The following is a 23,364-nucleotide window of genomic DNA, read 5'->3' as shown; positions in this document are numbered from 1 at the left end:
TGTCATTTCCGATGAGTGCACAACAGCCGTGTTTGGTTTGAGACAACACTACCCTTTAGAAATTCGCGCACTACGCCAATGAGTACATAGTGCACATAGTATACTACATGGAAGTGTACTAACGGAAGTATGTGATTTGAGACACACCACTAGTTAGCACGCTAACCCTGCAGTAGCTGAAAAGGTTTTTTCCAGTGTTAGAGTTTTTTTTTTGTTTGTTTGTTTTTTAAATTGTACTAACTTCAATTTGGAAAACTAGGATTTTTGAAAGAACCACAGGAGCGGCACACTGATGATGTCAGAGGGCTGTGATTGGTTGATCGCAGTGTTGGTCCTGGAGCATGTCCTACTTGGCAAAATCACGCTGTGCAATAGAAAAGGCCAGAAAAATGTACACCTGCTGTATTTCGGCTTTCAGGTTGCAGCTCTTGATCTTTTTAAGTTGTGGGTTTTATGTGCCCCTGTATCTTCTAATAATGCATGACCTTCAGTTTCCATGGCAACGACCCCCAAACATACATCTCTGACTGACGTGGTTGGAAATTCAAAGCTACAAAATGGCCCTATGTGGCTGGGGGAGTCCCAGCTTCAGTTCAAATGTCCCTCAGGTAATAATGAAACTGTTCTTGGTTTTATGGGGAAGCCCCTGAGAGTCCCCTGCAGGTCCCCGGACCCTGGGTTGTGATTGTGAAACGCTGCGAACCTGCGTTCCTCCAGCCTACCGGTGACAGCAGGAACAGGATCACCACAGTGGGATGGATGAGCGCCATATTGCGCCTGGCTGAACAGAGGGAGGGGAAATCTGCGGCTGAGAATTCCGGACAATCATCTCATCTCCAAACCTCCTCGGCTCCGGTAAGACTCTGACTAAGAGGATCACCTGTGTGTTGTGCAGACTGCAGCCTGCGTTAGATCAGACTCAAAGCTGCGCAGGAACACACTTTACACACTTTTGTTTCCGCGCACTTTGCGCTGCTCTGCACAAAGGATACAAATCTCACAACAGGTGTCTGTGGGATTACAGTGAGGATGACTGCAGCAAAGAGGAAGCGCCTGCTCAAAGGGCAGCAGCATTAAAAACACATACGCTGAATGCTATGACAGTTTTACGGTTTGTTTTATTGTGAAATACATGTCCTCTATCGGTGCCGATCAGAGAGGTGGAATTTCTCGTTTGCTGGGCTTGAATCGTTTCACTGTCGCTGTGGGTGTGAAAAAACATAGACCGTGGAAATACACCCTCAAACTCACCAGTTTATCACATTTTCTTTTAATGTAACAGCCTCAAAATGTTGTATGTGACCTGGGCAGTGACCCTGACCACCTGTAGTGTGATACAACACTGTGTTTTTGGCCCTTAAAGCGACTTTATGAAGCGACTCAGACCAGCTCAGGTGTAAATGGCCTCCATGACTCCCATGATTTGGGGTGTGGGCTCTGTTAGTAACTGAGGGTGTCAAAATAAAAGACTAAAACAGCACAGGGCGGGGACTATAACTTTATCATAGCTGGTGGGGACTATAACTTTATCATAGCTAGAGGGTGAGGCACATAGAGTACCATATTTAACCTACCTGGTGTGTGGATGATTCACCAGTGACAAGGTAGAGCACAACTGCAGGACTTCCGGTTTTAAATTTCAGAATAAAATCATTAAGGGTAACCAAAAAATGATTAGGCTTGAATATACATTATTAAGAGAGAATTGATAAATAAATGATACTTGTTTTATAGGAGAGATATGCAGAAGGTCTTTAATTATGATAAACCTTTTTTTTAAACTATTTAAAAAATGTATATATAGTCATTTATTGAGAAATGACGCCTAACATTTTCACACCATAACCTCTCAAATGTGAGAAATTCTGCTTTTCTTTGTTGAATATTATTTTACATTGGGTATCTTTGGCCTCTGGAAATTGTTCGGGGATATGCTTTACTCCTTTGTGATATTTTATGGACTAAAATCAGATTCAATTTATCAACTGCACTTGACTGATTTATTAAAAATAAAAGCAATCCTTGGTTACAGCCCTAAATTCATATTTCAAGCAAAACATCACTTTAAATTAACTATATCTTTAGGTTTTGGACTGTTGATTAGAGCAACAAGCAACTTGAAGATGTCACTTTTGGCTCTGAGAATGTGAGATGGATATTTTTCACCGTTGTTGGACAGCTCATAGTCAAAATGACTAGTTGATAATATAACTGAGATAAAAATCAATATTTAAACGGTGGTATAACTGTTTATTGTTTCAGCCATATAGTTGGTTGGTTTTGGTAGGTTTTAGGTAATAAAAAAAAATCAGCAATATTATCAAAAAAAAAAAAGTTGAAAATAAATAATTAATATTGAAATTGACTAAACTAAAATTAAATCAAAATTAACTGAATAAAATTTGGCTGCAAATGATGATTATTTTCTACCTATTGTTTAATCTGCCCTTTATTTTCTTAATTAGTCAATTAATTGTCTAGTCAGTAAAACGTCATAAAATAGTGAAAAATGCGAGGTGTCACTTCCCAGATTCCAAGGTGATGTCTTTAAATTATATATTTTATCCGACCAACTGTCCTGAAATTAGAATCAGAATCAGAAATATGTTATTGACCCCCGAGGGGAAATTATGATTCCTTACAGTTGCTCAGATGTAAAAGGTAGAGAAGAAGTAAGAGTAAGAAATAAAAGTGTGTAAATATGAAGCATAAAATGTGCATTTTAGCACTAGTACTCAAGAAATAGAATTAAAATATACAGGGTTACTGTGCTGAGGCTGTAAGTGTGAAAATTAAACTACAATATATACATCAACAGAAGACAACAACAATGAAATTAGAGTAAACACAAGAAATATGTATAAAATCCAAAGCTTTTTAGTTAATTATAATGTATGACAAAGAAAAGCACCGCACTGTCATGTAGCGCTGAAACCAGTAAATGTTTGGCTTTTTTGTATAAAAAAGTTTTTGATGACCAATAGCCAATAAATTTTCTGTTGGTTGACTTATTAAATAATTAACTAATACACTAATCATTACAGCTCTAAATGTTTAAAGTTAAAACTAAAGATGGAGTTAGTAAAGGTTTCCTGTGGCGAGACTCCTGGCTGGACTCAGGGTCAGTTGAATAGTGCTTTTATGTTGAAGTCCAGACCGGGACACTTCCGGTGTTGCGCTAGCTAGCCGCTGTTAGCTTGCTGGTCGTGGCGGTGATTCATCCTGATGACTGTCGCTCGCAGGAGTGCCGAGCTGCTCTCAGCCGGGTTTAAGTAACGCCGAAGTGGCTGAAACTCGTTTCTCTTCTTTCTCTCTTTTCAGGAAGGCACACGGAGCACTCGTCTCTCTGTTGGACACACTTTTTTATTAAATTAAATTTCTCAGCTCCTCGCACAGAGCAAGGAAAAGGACGGAAAAATGCCCAAAGCGGTGAGTAACGTTAGCTCTTTGATTTATTGACATTTTCACTCACTGCTTGTTGTAACACTGCTTTAAGATCAACTGAAACAGGTAATGGAGGATTCATTCAGCTTAATCTTCTATTTTATGAAGTATTTTCTCATGTTTTATCACATTAAATAGCTAACTAGCTAAATTATATTGAATTAAGATTACTGTGGTTTGTAGTGAATATGTGGTAAATCAATGGAAGCATATTGAAATTGATGCTATTGCTCTATTAGAGTATAATATTTAGTGTTAAAAATGTCATAACATAGTGATTTTTTGAGATCTTGTGAATTATGTTACTTTTTAGTTGCTAATTTGGAAAAATATATCACTTCCTGGGAGTGACAGATGTTAAAGTGATGCTCCCAGAGTAGTTACCTCAACTTCCAAGCAGTGTGATCACTGAAACTGTTGACATGTCAATTTAATTACACGTATTTAACTTCACGTCACATCTCTTAAACTGTCTGTCAGCGAGCCAGGAACAAAACACAAGGCTATAACCTACACAGGAGTACATTTACAGGCTGAACCACAGCCAGAACAATGTCACATCTCACTTGACTGAATATGTAGTTTTGTCATAGAAACCTACAGGATCAGTAGGGTCTGTGTAAGAGGGGAATGCCGCTCCTGTCACATGTGCTCCTCATAGCCCTCAGGGTGTCCCATATGTTTTCAGTGAACATCATCCACTTTGCTCCAAAGCCAGGAACAAGAATTGCCAGATTCATATTCTAGACACGGACAGTGAGGCACTGTTACAGTGTAGGTGGTCATAGTCACAGGATCTGTAGCTTTGACATCATTCTACATAATGATGTACACATCATAAACATGGAGGGTGGAAAAATGTCTTGTTTATATCCTCAGGAGTTTGTCTTGAATACAGGGTCCACTCTGAGTCTCTTGAAGTTATTTTCCAGCCTGAAATTTGGGGTTGCTGTCCACTTAAGTGTCGGGTTCCCCATAGTAATCTTGGAGTCCTGGTGAAAATGTGAAATGGTGACTTATAGTGTTTACAGCACTAGAGGCTTTTCATCATCAAAAAAGCAAAACAAAAGTAAAAAAAAAAAAGAGAGATTATTTGATGAAACCGTCCTGTATATGCGAGCAGGTTTTTGCACTCAATTACTCTTGATTCGTTTTGCCCCACCCCAGCTATTACATTCTGTACAGTCGCACATGGAGCACATCCCTCCCTCAGCTCACTGATTGTAAATTTCTAGCATGACAGCCTATTTGTGTGATACAGTGTAAAGGGAAATGAGATGGAAATCTTTTAGACATGGATATGAATTAAACATCTTGCTTTTTTTTTTTTTTTTTTTTCTTATTTTGACTTTTCTCTATTTATTTAAAAGCAGAATAGAAAGTCCAGAGTTGCCTTAAACACACAGATACCTAAGTTTGATAAGTAAAAGGTTTAAAAATGGAAAGATTTTGGTAAAAAAAGACAAAAACAGAGGCATAAATTGCTGCTTAAACACCACTCACATCATGACAGAGACATGTTGCTGCTGAACAGAGCAGCGTATTGTGATGACAGTGACCAAGCCCCCGGTCAGTGTCATAAAGTGTGTTGTCGGTTTGTTTAGAATGGCCTCATGGTTGTCATGAGCGTCTCCGTGGAAATGACATCATTACTGTGTGATAGCGACAGCACATAGAGTCCAGCTGCCACAAAACAACATTTTTGGACGTTAACGCCAGACTGTTTTCTTTTCCATGGTATATTTCCTTAATTTCTGATGTTCGCCTCTGGTTTACTGACTGCTCAATAAGTGGCCTCATTACTGACACAACATAGCATAAATATCAAAAGGACACTAAGTCTGTTTTAATGAAGTTGCTCCTTTGATGCTGTTTCCACCGGAAAGCTTCATACTCTTAGAGTAATCCTGCAAATGCTGAGTTTCACTTTTAGCCGTGGTGAGATATGTAAATACGGGCTTATATTTTGAGTCCTGTGAAAAGCGTGTAACTAGATTACAAGTTTGGTGAGCGTCAGAGGCTCACCCCTTTAGCTGGAAGTATATTTTGAGTGTGGGAGGCAGGGGATGGTGGGATGACTGGAAACAACACCCGAAAGCCACAGTAAGACTTCTAATGATTCTTTTCAATATAAATTAATGCACTGATGATTCCCTCAATCCATTTACTGTTGAGTCTGTGCAAAAGTAGTGAAAGAAATGTCCTTGACAATTTCTCAATTTAAAATTTGTCCACAAATCCAAAGGTTTTCAATTTACGTTCATATGTGATAAAGAAAAGCAGCAAAATTGCACAATTTGAGAGAGAAATTATTCTGCATTTTGGCTTGTAAAATGACCAAAACGATGACGAGCTTCAGTTTAATTCCCCACCCATTTGTACAGTATCAGGTTAAACATGATATATAAGTGGAAAAGAGATAATAAATACATAACTGAATGTCTTAACTTCCAAAACTAGCGTTTTTGTGGAATAAAATACCCAGAACCCCCTCACGTGTCTCTCTCTCTTAGGGTGCTAACTTACAATATCATGGTAATGGTCATTTTCAATGGCACCTGAAACCAGGCACCTGTTAATCGACCAGTACATTTATAATACAACTTTTATTTTTATTCATACAACATAGAAGACTAATTGGGGAAAATGCACCTGTGTCTTCAAGGCAAGTGATTTGAGTCACACATTTTTGGCTGTGAGACTCTCCATATACTGTACACAATGTCCAAGATTTGAAACCAGCATCCCCACCCCATGTCCGTGTGTTTCTTTAGTACTAATTGTCATCTAATACAATGCAGTGCCCCCCAAAATCTTTAAAACAAACTTTCAGAGTCATAACCTTACATCAAAAAAGGTTGAGCAGTCATGAAATCTTACAAGGTTATGGAAAAGTTAAGGAATGTCATCGTTAAAGTAACTGTAGTCCCTGAAAAGCAAAGATCAAAGAGGATACCAATGCTAACTTGCCTCAAACGTGACGCTTACTGGCACAGAAACCTACAGGCAGTCCGAATCATTTCAGCTCAGATACTTGGCATCGTATCAAACATTCCAGCACTGTTTGGAAAAGAGAAACTTTTATGATTGAGGACCGTGACGCCCAGCTTCAGGACGTTGGACCAGATTTGAGGAGTAGTCGAGGCTCCTGTATTGGTGCTTGTGTGACTCATGTTTCACCTATCTGAATGACACATTGTCAGAGGTAAAGGATCGCGCTCCTTGGCTCTCCCCACAATCCTGTTTCCTCGCGGTCACAGCCCAGTGACACAAACCATACAAGGCCACGATCAACATAGATGGGTGTTTCCTTTTTCATGTCCAATCCTATTGTTAGTATTTGTTCTTTTTAAATAATTGATAACTCAATCATGCCTGGAACACCCTCATGATCTGATTCACAAATCCAAAAATGGTTCAAGTCCTTTGACTCCCATTCTTCAATTACATGTATGTACGCAATGGTGACAGAGCCTTTAAAAATATCACTTCCTAAAACCTAAATAAAGCAGACAATGGGCCAGTTCTCCCCATCCTTGTTCTTCTTCTTCTCTAGACTCAAACAGTGGCGGTGTTTTATGGTTATATTACTCTCAAACCATTTCAGTGGAATCCCCATGGTGACTCTGATTGCAAAAGGCTCTTGTAAAACCATGCAAACTATGCAGAGGGTTAAAAATTGAATAGTGTTCACTGAGGAATGCAGTGCAAGCTATTCACAGTTTAACTACTGAGGTGATGACCACCTCATTTCTTTAACCTGACCCAGAGCAGCTACTTAACCTCCCCACTGGAACGTCTGAAGGAAGGATACAGATCGTGATTTTATGGGACAGGGAAGGGCTGGTTCGGACTAGGAAATATTTGACATTCTTGAGGGACGGCTTGATTGATTTACAGAGTAGCACCTTTTCTGTCAATTGACGTATTGTTGAATTGACTAATCGTCTCAGATCTAGCTGTAAATGTTACCATCTTCTTGATTCATATTTTAATTTAGATTTGGGCCATTAATGTTTACAGGGAAAGGATTAATGATAGAGTTTCCACCTTTGCATGGAATACTGTGATCTAGTTTTTCTAGAGTTGCGAATATCAAAACCACTCTCACGTTTGTATGTCTGTCAATATGTAGCCAGAGCCCGGACACTGTAAGCTGTTAGCCATAGCTCTGTCCAAAGGTAACCAGCACCTCTAAAGCTCACTAATTACCATATATATAAATTGTAGGGGTGTAATGGTACTCAGAAGTCCTAGTTTGGTTCATACCCCAGTTTAGGATTCATGGTGCTGGGTCATGTCAGTACAGCGGGAAGAAAACCCCAAATTTGTTTCTTTTCATTCATTTTAAACGCCTAAATAAATTGACATTTTTACACTTTGTTTTTTTTTTTGCATAAATTAAGCAAATGAGCTATAACGTTAATTAGTGATAGTAAGAAGATTTTTGTTGCGTTTTTTGACAGAGCTGCGCTAGCTGTTTCTAGTCTTAATGCTATGCTAAGCTAAGCTAATCAACTGCTAGCAGTAGCTACAGGCGCTATAGAGTAACGCAGACATGAGTCCTAAAACCCAGAAACGAGTTAGCATTTCAGTACTCGGCTGCCTTGTGTTGAAGTCAATGGGATTTCTGTCATGCCTGAAGTAGGGTCTGTGGTTCACACAAGCTTAAGAGACATGATATTTTGTTCTGCGACATAAAATAAATCAGTAATACCCCACTCTTTTATTTTGAAGCTTGAAAAAGGCGGTTGCTAACAAGTTGCTAAATGAGACTACAGAACGTCATCACGCACAGACATGTGTAGTTCGTTAATAGCCTAACGTTAGCTTTTTACCTCTGGCGATTGCATTTAGACTTCAAAAATCATGAAAGTGGTGTTCATTTGTGAAGAATATCTTGCTGAACAAAACCTGAAAGCATCATAAATGTTTGCCTGCCACAGAGCCAATTTTCTGCAGTTGAGCTAAAATCCAATGGAAAAATCCCATAGGCTTGATGACATGGGAGCCAGGACGATGCTAACTTCCACGGCGGCCTACAAAAAATGCATCCCTGGAACACTCTATTAACTGTACAGATGTGAGAGTGGTATCTGTCTTCTCATATGATTCCTAGCAAGAAAGCAAATAGGCGTATTACACATAAATGTCAAACTCTTAATTTAAAATGTTATTTTTTTATGGGACAAAAAGTATTTCAAACTAAGTGTTTCACCATGAAATAACCAAGAAATCCTGCACACTGCTGATCACATTTCGGTCATCAGAACTGTGATCTGCGGTTTTTATTGCATCGACTGTGTTACCATAGAGCTTGTGTTACATGTTGTTATTGTTTCTTAGTTACCAACACTTTGTACCTTCCACCAGTGAGTGTTAAAATGTGTACACGCTTTGTTAGATTTGGGAACCACTGCTCCTGTAGCTGAAATAATTGAGTCCGTTAATACTGTAATGACTCGTGAAGCAGGGGTTTATATGGTTAATATGCACGCCTGTACTTTCCTCTGACTAAAGTTGCTCATTGTGGAACTCTGGGTCCTTGCCCGGTATATTTTTAGCATATGTGTCATGTTTTCTTTACCGCTCTGAATGGCCCCAGTTTATTGTGAGTTACCGTCGGAGGACTTACTTTGAGATCAGATATCACTCACTCAGTGGTTTCTGTTGGCTTGTCTGCTCCACACATTCACATGTTCCATTCTCTGCCGGTTAGGGTGTGTTTTTCTAGGTGCTCCATCTGTAATGGTTGTAAATATAGACCATGATGTTGAATGAGGCATCCCAAATCTGTCAGAGCTGCTGCTGCCCAATCACTTTTAAACAAGGGGAGTCTGAAAATATCACATATTAAAGCAGTTTCTGATCACTTCTGCTGCAGTTCTGTGGCAGTTTTTGGTAATCTGGCTCTGCTGGAGTGTAGATGATGATAGTGAGGGGCTGCTGGGGCTCTGCAGCTGAATGGGGATCTTTGTTTTGCTGTGCAAAGTAAATGCACTGCTTCCCCTCCTTCCCCTGCTCTTTAGCTACGACTCCAAGCTGGTATAAGCTTCCCTGTTGGACTCTAAAAGTTTCAAATTGTATGCACATGTGGCACAGCGGGACAGAGCTACAAACTCTATGTGAGTTGTTGTTTGTAAAGCTAAGTTTGCCTTGCCACAGATCCTGGGTTTGGATCCCAAGTGAGTCTGCTACAGGAGGAGACACGTGTAGAAAAAAAGGGGGCATCCTTGAAAATCCACTGTCTAGACTACTGTGTTCTTACAATATCCTGGACAGCGCTGTGGTGAGGCGCTTCCCATCCAATGCTGTGATTGGATTTGCCCTCTGTGTAGGATTTAAGCCTGTCAGTTAGTTGCTCAGCCTGTGTAGCTTCCTCAGAACCGGTGGAGCTCTGAATCACCAGACTAGTCACTGCTGCAGCCCAGACATCCCTTTTCCAGTGGGCGTCATTGAATTTGCTCAGCGCTGCTCACAATGGGCTGGAGATGAAAGATGTCACTGGAGGGCTCTGTTAGCAGGCTTTCTCTCTCCTCAGCCTGTGTCCACTAACCCCTTTGTGTCATTGTCACTGAGCATTAATAAGTTCAGTCAATACTTTGAGGGTCTTTTCATAACCCCCGCGAATACCAGACATTTGATGTTATACCCACAGCGAGGAGAGCCAGTATGTGCATTACCTCAAAGCAGCTATTGTAAATATTTGTGCATTGTTGCATGGCCTTTGTGTGAAATACAGATGCCATTTGCTGATTACTAATCAAACTTACACCACGGAATATATTGTTTCCCTCCATTATGGGATGCAGTTGACGTCAGCCGTCATTATTCTGTGCAGTCATGCTATTTGTAATGTATTTGTAATGGTTTTGAAATCGCAGATTAATCACTGGGGTGGATCACAATTTAATTCTCTGCTCACAAGGCAGGTTTCAGTCAGATGGACCACCTCTTTTTGTATGCACAGGCCACTCTGATTAATCATTAACCAGGGAGCTGAAAGACATGCCTCTTTTTCTGTGAATGGGAGTAAATGACTGAAGTGGCTGCCTTATTTTAGTTTCCTTCTCTTCAGTCTAGCCATCCAGAATAACACCCACAGTGCCTGTTTTTAGTTAGTAAATTACAGCTGCAGTTAGCGATAGAGGTGCCACCTCTTTGTGTGTTCCATAAAATCAAAAGTTAAACCAATCACTGAATATTTGTACCAAAAACACCTCTGATTCTGCAGCAGAATTCCCTTCAATAAGCCCGTCTGGCCTCTGAGAAAGCAGAGATAAACACAGAGCCCCATGTGTTTACTCTGCAAATACACCCCCTTACCACACACACACACACACACACACACACACACACACACACACACACACACACACACACACCAAAGCAGTGTTGTGCAGTCTGTGTAGGCCCTTACCTATGAGAACCTCTCTGTAGCTCTGGGTCAGCTTTTGAACTCCTGTTTTCTCATGTTTTTTTCACACAGGTCAATGTTCGCGTCACCACCATGGACGCTGAGCTGGAGTTTGCCATCCAGCCCAGCACCACCGGCAAGCAGCTGTTTGACCAGGTACAGTGCATATCAGTTGTGTTTTGACCTCTAGCATCAGTGTTGATCTGTAAATATGTTATCAGTGTCACTTTGTTTTGGAAACAAAACAATGTGAGAATGATTTTGATAATGATTATGCCATTTTTAAGGGTCAGATCAATACAAGTCACACAGTCACACTCTAGTGGTATTTATACAATGTAACATACATATACAGTAGGTCATTTGTAGAGTAAGAGGAACGGTCACACATGCTGAGAGTTAGGTGAGAAGGTTCATACCACCCTCATGTTCATATAGCCCCTTTCACACATGCACTGCAAGCCTGAAATTATCTAGATATCACCGGGAGGAGCTGTATGTAAGAACACAAATGTCCAAATCAGTTAAATCCGACATTAAACTTTATCTTGCCGGCTCCCTTCTACAAGGTCTGTTCAATGTCTGACGGAGCCCATGTGCCAATAGAGCAGGTAATTGTCCAGAGAATTCACAGAGAGTGAGTGGGCATGTTGAAAACGTTGCTATCACGAGGCTCGCATGAAACCGATAGGAAATAAATATCCACTGAAGAAGAAGAAGGGTCACTGACATGAAGACGGCAACTAAAATCTCTAACTGTAGAGATGACGAGATTCTGGAACTTTTGTCGGAAAGGGTAGAAGCCGAACTGCAAGAAACTCTGTCAATGTCTGCATCACTTCCTGCCTTCTGCACGCTCTACCTAGGCTAACGTAGTATCTCTAGTAGGTGAGAACACGTCTGATAAAGACGATCTCCTGTTGTGCGCTACGTGTATGAAAGGGAACAGTCCAGGGAATCAGGTCCGGACATCGTACAGAGTTCGTAAAAGAAAGCGGCTTATCTCTGTATGAAGCTACAGCCAGAAGCTTGTTAGCTTAGCATAGTTTAGCACAAATATTGGAAACAGGAAAATGGCTGTCCACCGGCACCTCTAAAGCTCACTAATTAACATCTATCGTGTGTTTAATTCGTACAAAAACTGATGTTTAAAAACAATAACTTGTGGTAGTATGAAGGGTAAAGTGTGGGACTATTTCTTGGTCGGGAATATTTGCCTGCCAACCAGCAAGGACTCCAGTATGTTAGCTCTCCCAGCTAAGAAATAGTCTGGTGCATAACTCTCTATTAAACTGCAAGTTGTCATTTTGACATAGGTGTTATTGTACAGATTGATCAAACAAGATTTAACATTGGAGATTTACTCACTGAGCTTTAGAGGATATGGTCAGTGGATTTAGATACCTTTGGACAGAGACAGGCCATCTGTTTACTCCTGTTCCCAGTCTTTATGCTAAGATAAGCCAACCAATTACTAAATAAATATGTAATGCACAGACACGAGTCGTATCTATCCTCTACTTAAATCGGCAAGGAAGCAAATTAAATGAATCTGTTTGTTCACATCTGTGATTTAAGCCCAGCTATACTTTGCTGTTACTTTATATTTCTGCTACCGCTGCACAACCTTCATTATCTAACTTACTGGATTGACGTCACTAAGAGAGGTCTGTGTTAGGAAAAGGAGAAAGTGTCTGCCCTCATTATCATCCCTTCCAAAGCTCTTTCCATTCATTACATCCAGGTCCGAAAAGTTATCTCGCACAGACGAGATTACAGGAGCTTTGGGCACAGAGTGTCCTTATCAGTCTCTGTCTTCCCACTGAGCTTCAGGGATTATAATAAATGGGTTCCTGCGTTGAAAAATTGCAGTTTAACAGGCGTGAACAAAGAGAACTTGAGACATTTATTAAACTAGTGATTAATAGCAGCAGTGAATGAAGTCTGTGAGGAAGTTGGAGGAGTGCAAGGTGTGGCTACGTTAATGGAAACATAAAAATGAATTCTTTCTAGGAAATCTCACTCACATTTTCTTATTAAATCTTATGATTTATGGTTATTTAGAGAAAAATAAATCATGTTTATAGTAAGTGTCACTATCATTTGACCTTAAATCGAATGTTCGCTGTTTCATCAGGTGTGTATTGAACATTGAGGCAGGTTACTGTGTTAATGTTTGTCCATTACACCGGACGTGGTTTATGTAATAACTAGAAGTGGTAGTATGAGGTGCGGTATTTTGTTCATGACCTTTGTGGCTCCAGTTACTGGCCACTTGTAATATTGTCAAGTGAGCAATTTTAATTTCCTCCTGCTATAAAGATACTGTTGCAAAGCTCAGCACCTGAAATCCAAATGTGGATGACATGTCATTAGCGTGAGCTCGTCTGAGGCTGTGTGACAGCACCTAGGGAGGAAAGACATTGTTTTAGCCATTTCCTGTATAACTTGTTTTTCAATAGCAAGCGTAGCTGATTGTGTGTGTTGTGGCAGCATGTCGAGAACATTTTAGTCAAAAAAACATCTTAACAAAACCATGTTGATGTTAATATCCCTAAACATTACTGCTATAACAGCAATATTGAGAAATTGGTGTGTTTTGTGTGACATTGATGCCACCTGTTTGTGTATGGATGACCTTTGGCTAGTTTTGACCAAGTCGGCACTTATGACAGCGCGGGACTTAAGCTCTGGAGCTCTTAATGTGTGTCATTGTTAAAGGAAAGACTAGTTGAAGACCTAGATATTAGCTTTTGACATCTCCCTATTTATAGGTGTTGGTGAATTCCCCCGCCTACTTGTTAGAATGGCTCTTAGCGGGGTGTGCCGCAGATAATCACTCACTCCCTGTGATAGTGTCAGAGACAGTTCAGTGCTCTATTTTGGTGCAATTTACTAATTTGAGCACGGGAAACTGTCTACGAAGCCTCGCTCGTTGTCTTTAGTCCAAGCAGCCGCTCACTGCATCCTCAGTTTAATTTGGCTAACGTTTAGCGGTCGTGTCCCTAAAGTCTGTCAGCAGCATTTAGCTTTAAACGGGTGCTTTGGCAGTAATCAGCTGCAAAGACACAAGTACACTCACACAGTGTTAGACAGCTTCTGTGGAAATGCTGAGTAACAGCAGTGAGCTCATTTCCAGGGCGAGTGTGAGGCCTGGTTGTGGCCCGTGCGGTCCGTGCTGATCATAACCTTGTGATGCTGCTCTTAAAGAGAAACGTCTGCCACTCCCCTACACACCCTCGTGCAGTTTCACTTCCATTTGACTGCTCGCTGCTGCTTGTTTCATTTTGACGTGAGCCAGAATTAGAAAAATCCCAGCAGCTGCGGTTTACAGTCAATGTATTGGTTAGTTAAGTCTGTCCTCAGTGTGCTCAGGCCCAGTTGCCAGATGCTCTCTCCGGTGTTCATGTGGTTACAAAAGGCTTTCAGTTTCAGCTCTTGAGAACTGGTTTGGATTGGTTAAAAGCAGAAGGAGGATTGAAAACATGGCCACATCTTTTAACAGTTCAATAAAGTCTTGAACTGAATCCAAGTCTGAATAATCTGGCTGACAGGTGCTAGAAGCAAAATATGAAACAAGTTTACTTATACACCCAACCCACATGTCAAAGCTGCATTCAGAAGTTGCTGCAAAGCTGTTCCATTTCAAGAGAGGGAACTTATCACATGGTGGGTTTTTCATTGTGTTGTAGCACTGGAGCAGAACTATTCTTAGATATTAAACCCTTTGTAACACTCCCTTTACTGCACAGTTACAATTAATGTGTGGTCTGACAGCAATAGACCCATTTCCTCTGGGCCAGTACCCACCGCCCCCCCCCTCACCACCACGAAACACGCTCCTTCATTTTTTGTGCTGGTCCCTGTTTGGGGCCCGACTGGTTGAACCCCTCCCTTCCCCTCCTCAATTGCTGGAGGACTCCACGTTATTCAGCTCGGAGGATGTAGTGAGTAATGCTGTTTCAGCCCAGTGGCATTCCTCTCTCTCACCGCAGGGCCTGGGCTCCCATAAACCAGGCGGAGAAACTTTCACTGTCTGTCAGATCGCTGTAAGACGAGGCTGCACTCTGAAGTCATGCTAACTGCTCCTATGTGGCACTGCAGCTTTTGCTCCTCAAACGAGTCTGAAGTGGGTGGTGACACTGTGACTCTTAAGAATTTGTTGAAAGGTTTAGCTTCTTCGACCTGACTGCAAAGGTTTCGCTGACTTCACAGTTTTTTAAATCATTGCCAGAATGAGGTAAACTTGTTCTTCTGCCTATAAGAGCTCGTGAAAGGAGTGGAGCCCTATATTTTATACATGTCTGTGGATTTAGGTTTTCCAGGGCAGGATACTATTGCAAAGATTTTTGGGAGGAGTTTTGCAGAGTATCTTAAGGCATTGAAAATCTTACAATGAATTGAATTCGGTCTCCGAAAAAAGGTCTTTGAAGGTATTGAAAAGTCTTACTCTTAATTCACAAAAGTCCTAAACAGTTTCTCTAGTCTGGAGGGTGGCATGACTCCTATCTTCGCTGAGATGCACAGCATAGCACTGCGACACATGTCTTCCCTGTTTAAATAAAGGCATTGATTTGACCCCTGCTGGATCAGCAAACTTTTTGTTGCTGCCATGACACAGGTTAGATGTAGCACTGAAGGACTAGTTCCGGAGCCACTATCCTTCCGGCGAACGGTCAGTTCAACGTCTGCCCGATTAGCATGAGTTAACACAGCAACAGCAGCGCCCAGATCTCCCTGCTCATCTCTCAGTTCCAAGAACTCTAGGACTGTTGCTGGAACTACAGATTGTATGGCCTCATTTTAATGCCCACCACCACAGACACAAAGAGCATAGAAGAGGATCTTGAGACCGAACCGCCACTCTCTGTCTCTCAAACTCAGACCAAACTGGGATCAGACAGTGAAACTAAGCAGTGCTGATGAAACATAAACCAAGATTCTGTTGCTGTATTGCCTATATCTGGCCACAAAAGTATTCAGAAACATATTTTAGTGCCCTGTTTGGCTGTAATATGAGAATTTATGAATTGGAAGTAGGCGCCGAACCATTTCCTTTATTGTAAAATTGGAGGCTGAAATACTGCGAAATGGGTATTAAACTGCATTCTCTGTGGTGTTAAAACAGTCTACAAAAGTCTTGAAGTTGTGAGTCCTGTGGAAACACAGAGTTTTAAATTGGAGTGTTCTGTTTTCATTAATCTTACTTTGAACAAATATCTGAGGTGTGAGGAGCTCTCAGCGTACACCGGAACTACCGAGAGGACCCATTAAAGTCGAGGCAGCCTGCCAAAGCAACCTGCTGCGATGTCAGTTTAGTAAACCTGCGTCCCCAGATTCAGATTTAATCCTCCTCTAATTAACTGCTCTATTTTCAGTATCCTTTACCTGCAGGTGTTCATAACATGTACCGCACGTTATTAAAGCTAGTTTTTCTTTAGTCAAGTTAAGTACAATGTTGTTTAAAGTTGTAACTTCCCTGCCAAGGTTGCTCCAAACCTCTCTACAGAAGCTTATCCCCTGAGAAAATGGTTCATGTAGGTATCTGTCCGTTAGCCCACTCTGTTTCTCTGCCTCTCACTCTGACAACCCTGAAGCCACCATGAAAGGGCTGATTGTTTTCTGAGGCCTTATGAGTTTCATTGCAGGTGAGATGCAGCCTCTCTCATTTCAGGCCCCCGTATCGTGCTTGTGGTTGTTGCACTAAATATAATCCATCAGAAAGGTTCCCTGAATCAAAGCCATTCATTTTTTACTCCCACAGGTCAGCCTGCCCTGTATTTTGTGTCGGCCACTAAAACTGGGGGAGTCTCATTTTAATTTTAACCTTGGCTAGAGCTTATCACTGGGAAAGGGCTTGGCCAGAGTGCCAGCGTGTTGATTCAAACTTCACCCAGGCAACTTAACACCTCACCTGGTGACTGGGTGGGGAATTTGGCAGTGATGCATTCAGAAAGGGCCTGGCGCAGAGGTTGTCCCACTTGACAGCACATACACACAAAAACATGAATTCCTACGCAGTGCTGTTGGAAAATTGCTCTGCCTCTCTGGAGGCCATAAAGAGCCTCTGGTCGTTGAGGTTTTGCCTCAGTGGAAAATGGTAACTCCTCCTGCAGCACAAGTGATTATTCCAGATCTATAACTGGGTTTTCACTTTCTGCCTCAGCTGCCAGTGAGAAATAGGTTAAAACAATCTTCAAATTGCTGATCTGAAAACTTTCTTCTCTCATGTCTCCAGTGCGGTTGAAATTAAAACTGGACTCTTAATCTACCTTTTAGACGTTAATAATGAGTTTTAGCTGTTGCAGTTTTGCCAGAAAGTAACGGACTCCCCCCGCCTCGCCCCAGCCCTCTCAGTCTGTTCCTTGAGTCAGAGACAGGATGCTGGTCATGCAGCACGCCCTCGTTATACAGTATCACTCCTCCTCACTGGTCAAACAATAAGGCCACTTTGTTAAAGACCAGTCCTCGCCGTGCTCGTGTGTGCTGTGGCATATCACAGAGAGATAAGTGTTTCTTAAAGTAGAGAAAACACTCTTAAAGGGATATTTCTCCGATTTTTAACCAGCTCTGTATCGTACCAGTGTGGGTAGTATGTATAAATGAAGTGTGGTAAACTTCCCTCCATCTTACTAGCGCTCAGATCTCCCTGCTCATCTCTCAGCTGGAAGATCTTTACTGACTCTAGAGCTGTTATCGCGATTATCTCGTTTTCATAGTCTTTGAAAGCCAAAATCATAATTGAAAATATAATTTGATTACTCGTCGAGCTATAATGAAAACAGTCTAGTTGCAGCCTTAGTGCCAGTCTCAAGAGATAAACTCTAAGAAAGATCAGTACAAGGACTGGTTGAGTCTCAGTGACATCCATGTAACCATCTCCATTTCCAGAAACACATATTTGCCAAACTGCCTTCAGATGACAAACATACAGTGTTTTAAAGTGTACCTTTATTTGTCCTGGCAGTAATTGACTGTTTGTATCATTACCGTAGCCAAGTCCGTACTCAGGCCTGGGAATGTGTAATGCTATGAGGGTGTTTCACCAGATTAGTCTGGTACCTGAGTATGTCACATTAAGGTTAGTTTCTTTGGGCCTCGCCAGCATTTGTAAAGTCTTCAAAGGCCTTTTCATGACTCCTCGCTCCGCTGTAAAGGAAGAAAGGCATCAGTGCTCCATTCATGGGAAAAATTACCTCATTGATTTTTGAGGTGTGATCTCTTTGTGTTGACTCCTACAGTTACACCACAATCTCATGGTCTGTTTCCCTGAAAGAGCAGGTTGTGAATTTCTTTGGAGTAACAGAGTCTTAAATCTGGTCAAATTTAGGGAAGTTCCTGCTTCTCCTTTCTTAAGTTGATATTACATCACTTAATCATGTAGACGCTTCTCTCATTACAATGTTCTTGCCTTGAAACTACACAAAAGTTCCTGGAAGATGATATTATCTGGAGAGTGTTTATTGACTTTTAAATTCATTTTGTATCCAGGTCATGTTGAAAACAGACACTGAGGCTCTTTTCCTGTGTGTTTTAGAGATGAAGGGATACGTTCATTAACAGAAAAATAATTGTTTTCATTCATCAAGCAAGAATAGTAAAAAAGTGCGTACGTTTTTCAGGTTGCAGCTTCTTAGATGTGAGGAGTTGCTGCATCTCTTCGTAATATATCATACTGAACAGAGTTTTTTTTTTTTTTTTTTTTCAACTTTTGGTGAGACAAAACCAAACATTTAAAGACGTCACCTCAGAGATTTTTGTCAGGGCAGTTTCTCCACTAATTTTTTTAACTTAAAAAAGTTAATGGATAAAGAAAATAATCATTTGTAGTGGATCAAACGTGTTTAAAGACTTTTCTTGTTTGTTCCTTTTCTGTGCAGGTGGTGAAAACAATCGGCTTACGTGAGGTCTGGTACTTTGGCCTTCAGTATATGGACGGCAAAGGTTACTACACTTGGCTAAAACTGGACAAAAAGGTAAGATCCATCTTTAAAAAATGCTTAATTTGTTTGATATATTCTCAAGATAATCCTCCCGTCTTCGAAATACTGAAGTTATGATGGTTTTTAGGTTATTATGGTTTCAGGAAAAAGGATTCCAGTGTGTTTTATACTTCACAATTCGATCATGAATCATTTTGATTGTAAATACTTGTAAGAAGTCGACCACATAATGTTACTTACACTGCCATGGATTTGGGGTTAATTTGTTTCAAAGGTATTTTTCTTTAATAGAGTGAAATTCCTCTGTCATTACACATCAAGATACCCACCACCTACATACCTCCATGTTCATTTCACTCAGTGTCTCTCAAGTATGTCCCAGTTTTAGCAACACCTCCCTATGAAGTCGAATTCTATGAACAATGGAGCAAGAATGCATTCTTTCTCAGCGGCAGTGTTTGCTTTCGAGTCAATCAGTAGCCACTCTATTATGAATATATTCACATGCTGTATTGTGGCTCCACTTCCGATATGGCAGCTAATTTTGTCCGGGTTCCGTCTGCCGGTGGGTCAGAGCGCCACACTTGATTATTTGACGGGAGTTTGAACTCTTTGTGAACCAGACTTGCTTTTGGTTCTTCTCTGTTGTCCCTGAGTAAACATGGGTTACTGTACCTTGACTAACTGTTTGTCCCGAAGCTGCTCACAATCCAGCTCGTTTAATCTGTCATGCAAAGAGTAAATCAACCAGAGGAATGAAGTCAGGCCTGCAAATAAGCAGAATTCCAGATGTTTGAGATTGTTTTGGTATCGCAGTTTCTATATGATCTACCAAGCCCTGCAGCTTCGGGTTCTGCTTAGGTAAACTCTTGAAGAGCAACTCTGCAGATTTTACACATCAAAGCCTGTTTACAGGTCTCGAAAGGTACAACTTAATATGTGAAAATGTTATATAAAACCTTTTGTTGCTCCAGAAATCAGATGGGGGTTAGATCTGAAGACTACAAGTTTGAAAATCAAAGAAATCTGGAGTTAAAAAGAAGTGAGCTTACCAGATCTCAGTAGCTCCTCATCTCTGCTTTGGGCTAACGGCTTGATGCTACATTTATAGCCACAAGCATAACACACCTGAATCTATATCAAATCTGTCATTGCTCAAGTTGCATCGTAGGTAATGTAGGCGTAAGGTTTTGACAAGAAAGAAGAATGGAATAAAAAAAGGCGATATCTCTGATTCTGCTGCATCGATTTTGAGCCTTATTCTTTTAAATTGCTCAACATGAGGCCGACTGTTATAGGAGTGTCATGCTTAATTGGTTGTGTACTATTCAAAACATACACCTGACTCTTCTGGCTCCTATGCTTAATAGTGCAGCATTGACCACAGTACAGACTGTAAAAAATACAGCAAATAGATTAACTCTGTTTCTTTCTAATCTGATGAATGTCTTCCGGACTGAAACAAATGTAGGAAACCATGCTAATCTATCTAGAGAAATGTTGAACGTTGCCTATTTGCACATTATAATCATAAACAGGGGTCAGTGGGAGAGAGAAAGGGTTATGCTTGCCTCAGTCAGCAGCAGTAAACTGTACACTGTGTGCTGACGCTGCACTGCAGCTCATCAGCACAATGCCTCGCTCAAGCTGGAATATTCCTGGCCCCATTCTCTCCATCAAGACCGCTTGGTTCCTGTTTTGAAATTAGAGGAAGAGGCACATTGTGTAAACACATACTGTAGCTCGGAGTTATTAAAGTGTATTTCCACTAAATGGGTGTAGTAGATCCCCTTTCAGTAAGGGCAGTGCATCCATGAAACTGCGGAAGTCTGAGTTGTTTCCTAATTTATAAACTTTAAAAGAGAGTATTTCAGGTTTTAAAAGAGACGTGATTCATATTTTTACACCAGTAAAATAAAAAATCTGTACTGATTAAATTTGAAACCACCATTTCTTGGCTCTAAAATCTTAGAAAATAAAAGTCTTGATTCATACCCTGTGTTCAACTGATAATACTCAGTACACTGTAGCTTTGCCAGCTGGTTGACATTCTGGGAGTAGTGTGCTTATTCACTTTCTTCCCAACAGTTTTATGAGGATATTGCTGCCAATCTCAGGTCTGTGTGTTAAATATGTGTTTAGAGCCAGCAGCGGTATCTTAGCTTAACATAAAGGGTGGAAACAGGGAGAAATGACTAACCTGATTCTGCCCAAGCAGCAGCCTCTGGGGCCAAAAAATGAAGCCAACATGTAAGTGTCAAAAGCTGCAGTTCCTCTAATTGCCACTAGAGGCTGGCTCCAAAAGCCAGTCAATCCCCATTGACCCCCATGTTAAAATGCCCAACTTTACAGCAGAAATAAACATGTTTACAGCCTGGTACAAAAATGGTTGTGGACTGTCTGTGAGGCATCACTACACTCTATGAGTCAAATCCACCTTTTGCTCATTTACAGCTCCACCTTCGTAAAAAATGGTCACTTTTAGCTCTAAGAATCTAAGATAGCGACAGCCAAAAAGCCACACTTGAGGCTTCAGAATGGGACTCCACAAACCAGTGGGTGATGTCACGGTGGCCCCATCCGTTATTTTTTTATAGTCTAAGGCTCTGATCTTTTGAGGTGTTGGTAAGTAGATTTTGTTACATTCAGACAGAGCCAGGCTAGCTTTGTCCACTTTTTCAGTCTTTATGCTAAGCAAAGCTAGCAGGCTGCAGCTACATATTTACAATACTGTATATTGTTGTTGTTCCTCTCCAGGTGTCGTCCCAGGACATGAAGAAAGAGAACCCGCTGCAGTTTAAGTTCAGGGCCAAGTTCTTCCCAGAGGATGTGTCCGAGGAGCTGGTCCAGGACATCACCCAGAAGCTTTTCTTCCTGCAGGTGAAGGAAGGCATCCAGAGCGACGAGGTTTACTGTCCACCAGAAACAGCCGTGCTGCTGGCCTCCTACTCTGTTCAGGCTAAGTTCGGAGACTACAACAAAGAAGTCCACCAGCCAGGATACCTGCAGTCTGAACGCCTGCTGCCACACAGGTGAGATGTGCCACGTGAACACGATATCTCAAGAATACCTTAAGGGAATTTCTTCAATTTTGGCACAAACGTTCCTTTGACTCAGCGATGAACTGATTAGAATGTGGTGGTCCAAAGGTCAAGGTCATTCTGACCTTGCGTCCATCTTATTCTTATGAATGCGATACCTCAAATATGCCTTGAGGTAATTTCCTCAAATTTGGCACAAGCGTTCACTTGGACTAAAGAATAAACTCATTAGAATTTGGTGGTTAAAGGTTACTGTGACCTCAGAAACATGTTTTTGGCCATAACTCAAGAATTAATATGCGAATTATGACAAAATTTCACACACATTTCTAATAGGATAAAATTAAGTGATGACATTATAAACCTCAAAGGTCAAAGGCCAACTTCACTGTGACATCATAATGGTCTGTAAAACACTTTTTTGGCCATTATTGAACATCATCTCAGGAACAGAAGGGTCGCAAACTAAATTGGTGACTCTAATCTTGGGTGCCGACCTTAAAACTGTGGTAATTGTATAGATCTTCTGTGCCTTCGAAGGGAAGACGTGTGTTAGGCATTGTAAACTTTAACTGTAACTTGACAGGTTCGCAAAGGCATATAGCTACAGGCTGGTAATTCTAGTTTCATTAACGCCTAGATCAAAAGGCACAATGTTGTTTAGTAATACACTTGGCCTATTAAACTGAAGCAATTACATTTGGCTCAGGCAGGAAATAATTTTGTTTCATAAGGTCAGATTATTAAATTAATGACAGATATTTTATAGGAGGAAGGAGCGAATGCCACTTCCACCCTGGAAGCCAAAGAAACGACAAAAGTTTTATGAGATACTGATGAATCTGAAACATTTGAATCATTTGTGGGGGGGTTTATGTGCCATTTATTCAGATTATCTTCCTTTGCCAGTGAGTAAAGTTGCCATTTCAGCTTCTAAGGCATGCATACATAGATACATGCATACATACACGTGTTAAAACTCAACATAATGGAGTATCTTAGTGATTGCATCAGAGCGTTCAAGAGGACGATCAAAGCTTTATTACATCATTAGTTATCGCACAGGCCACTAAGCAAGCCAAATGCATAACGAACAGTGTGCCAACATAGTTCTGCGTTCTTTTGGTGTTTCCGTTGTTGAAAGCAGACAGCAATTTGGCTGGGTGTGTCAGGGACTGCTGACAAGGTTGCTCAATTGAATTGGCTCCAGTCATCACCTGTAAAAGTCAGGAACTAGCAACGATATTTAAGTGTGACAAAAAAGCAGCTCAAATATGTCGTCAAGGACGTGATGATGTCTCTTTAATTTACATGTCTGGTGGTCATCGTGTTTTTCGTGTGTGAGTTGTGTCTGTCCCATGTGTCCTGAGGTGGTCACAATCTGCAGCACTGCTGTTGATTTGCGCTGCAGAGACTGAAACTCTGCGGGGGAAAGCATCCACAAGAGGACAGAAGTTTCTATGGTCATTGTAGACTTCTTGTTGTCTTCATGTTGTTGTTTCAGCCCTTGATATGCCAT

The 23,364-nt window shown here is 41.0% G+C and overlaps 1 protein-coding gene across 1 annotated transcript in view; it reads left to right on the top strand.

The window, feature by feature from the left end:
• Nucleotides 1-711: 711 nt before the first annotated feature.
• ezrb (ezrin b) overlaps nucleotides 712-23,364 on the top strand; it is a 41,154-nt gene continuing 18,501 nt past the window's right edge. Inside the window, exons 1-5 of the mRNA XM_050058342.1 lie at nucleotides 712-855; nucleotides 3,322-3,429; nucleotides 10,934-11,017; nucleotides 18,742-18,837; nucleotides 21,562-21,836. Coding sequence (XP_049914299.1) covers nucleotides 3,418-3,429; nucleotides 10,934-11,017; nucleotides 18,742-18,837; nucleotides 21,562-21,836 — 467 coding nt within the window. The 5' untranslated portion in view covers nucleotides 712-855; nucleotides 3,322-3,417. The remainder of the gene's footprint in view (nucleotides 856-3,321; nucleotides 3,430-10,933; nucleotides 11,018-18,741; nucleotides 18,838-21,561; nucleotides 21,837-23,364) is intronic.

Source organism: Epinephelus moara, chromosome 12 (genome assembly GCF_006386435.1).
Source record: "Epinephelus moara isolate mb chromosome 12, YSFRI_EMoa_1.0, whole genome shotgun sequence".
Classification (NCBI taxonomy): Eukaryota; Metazoa; Chordata; class Actinopteri; order Perciformes; family Serranidae; genus Epinephelus; species Epinephelus moara.
The sequence above is the reverse complement of the archived record's forward strand: the minus strand, read 5'-3'. Positions and strand labels throughout refer to the sequence as shown.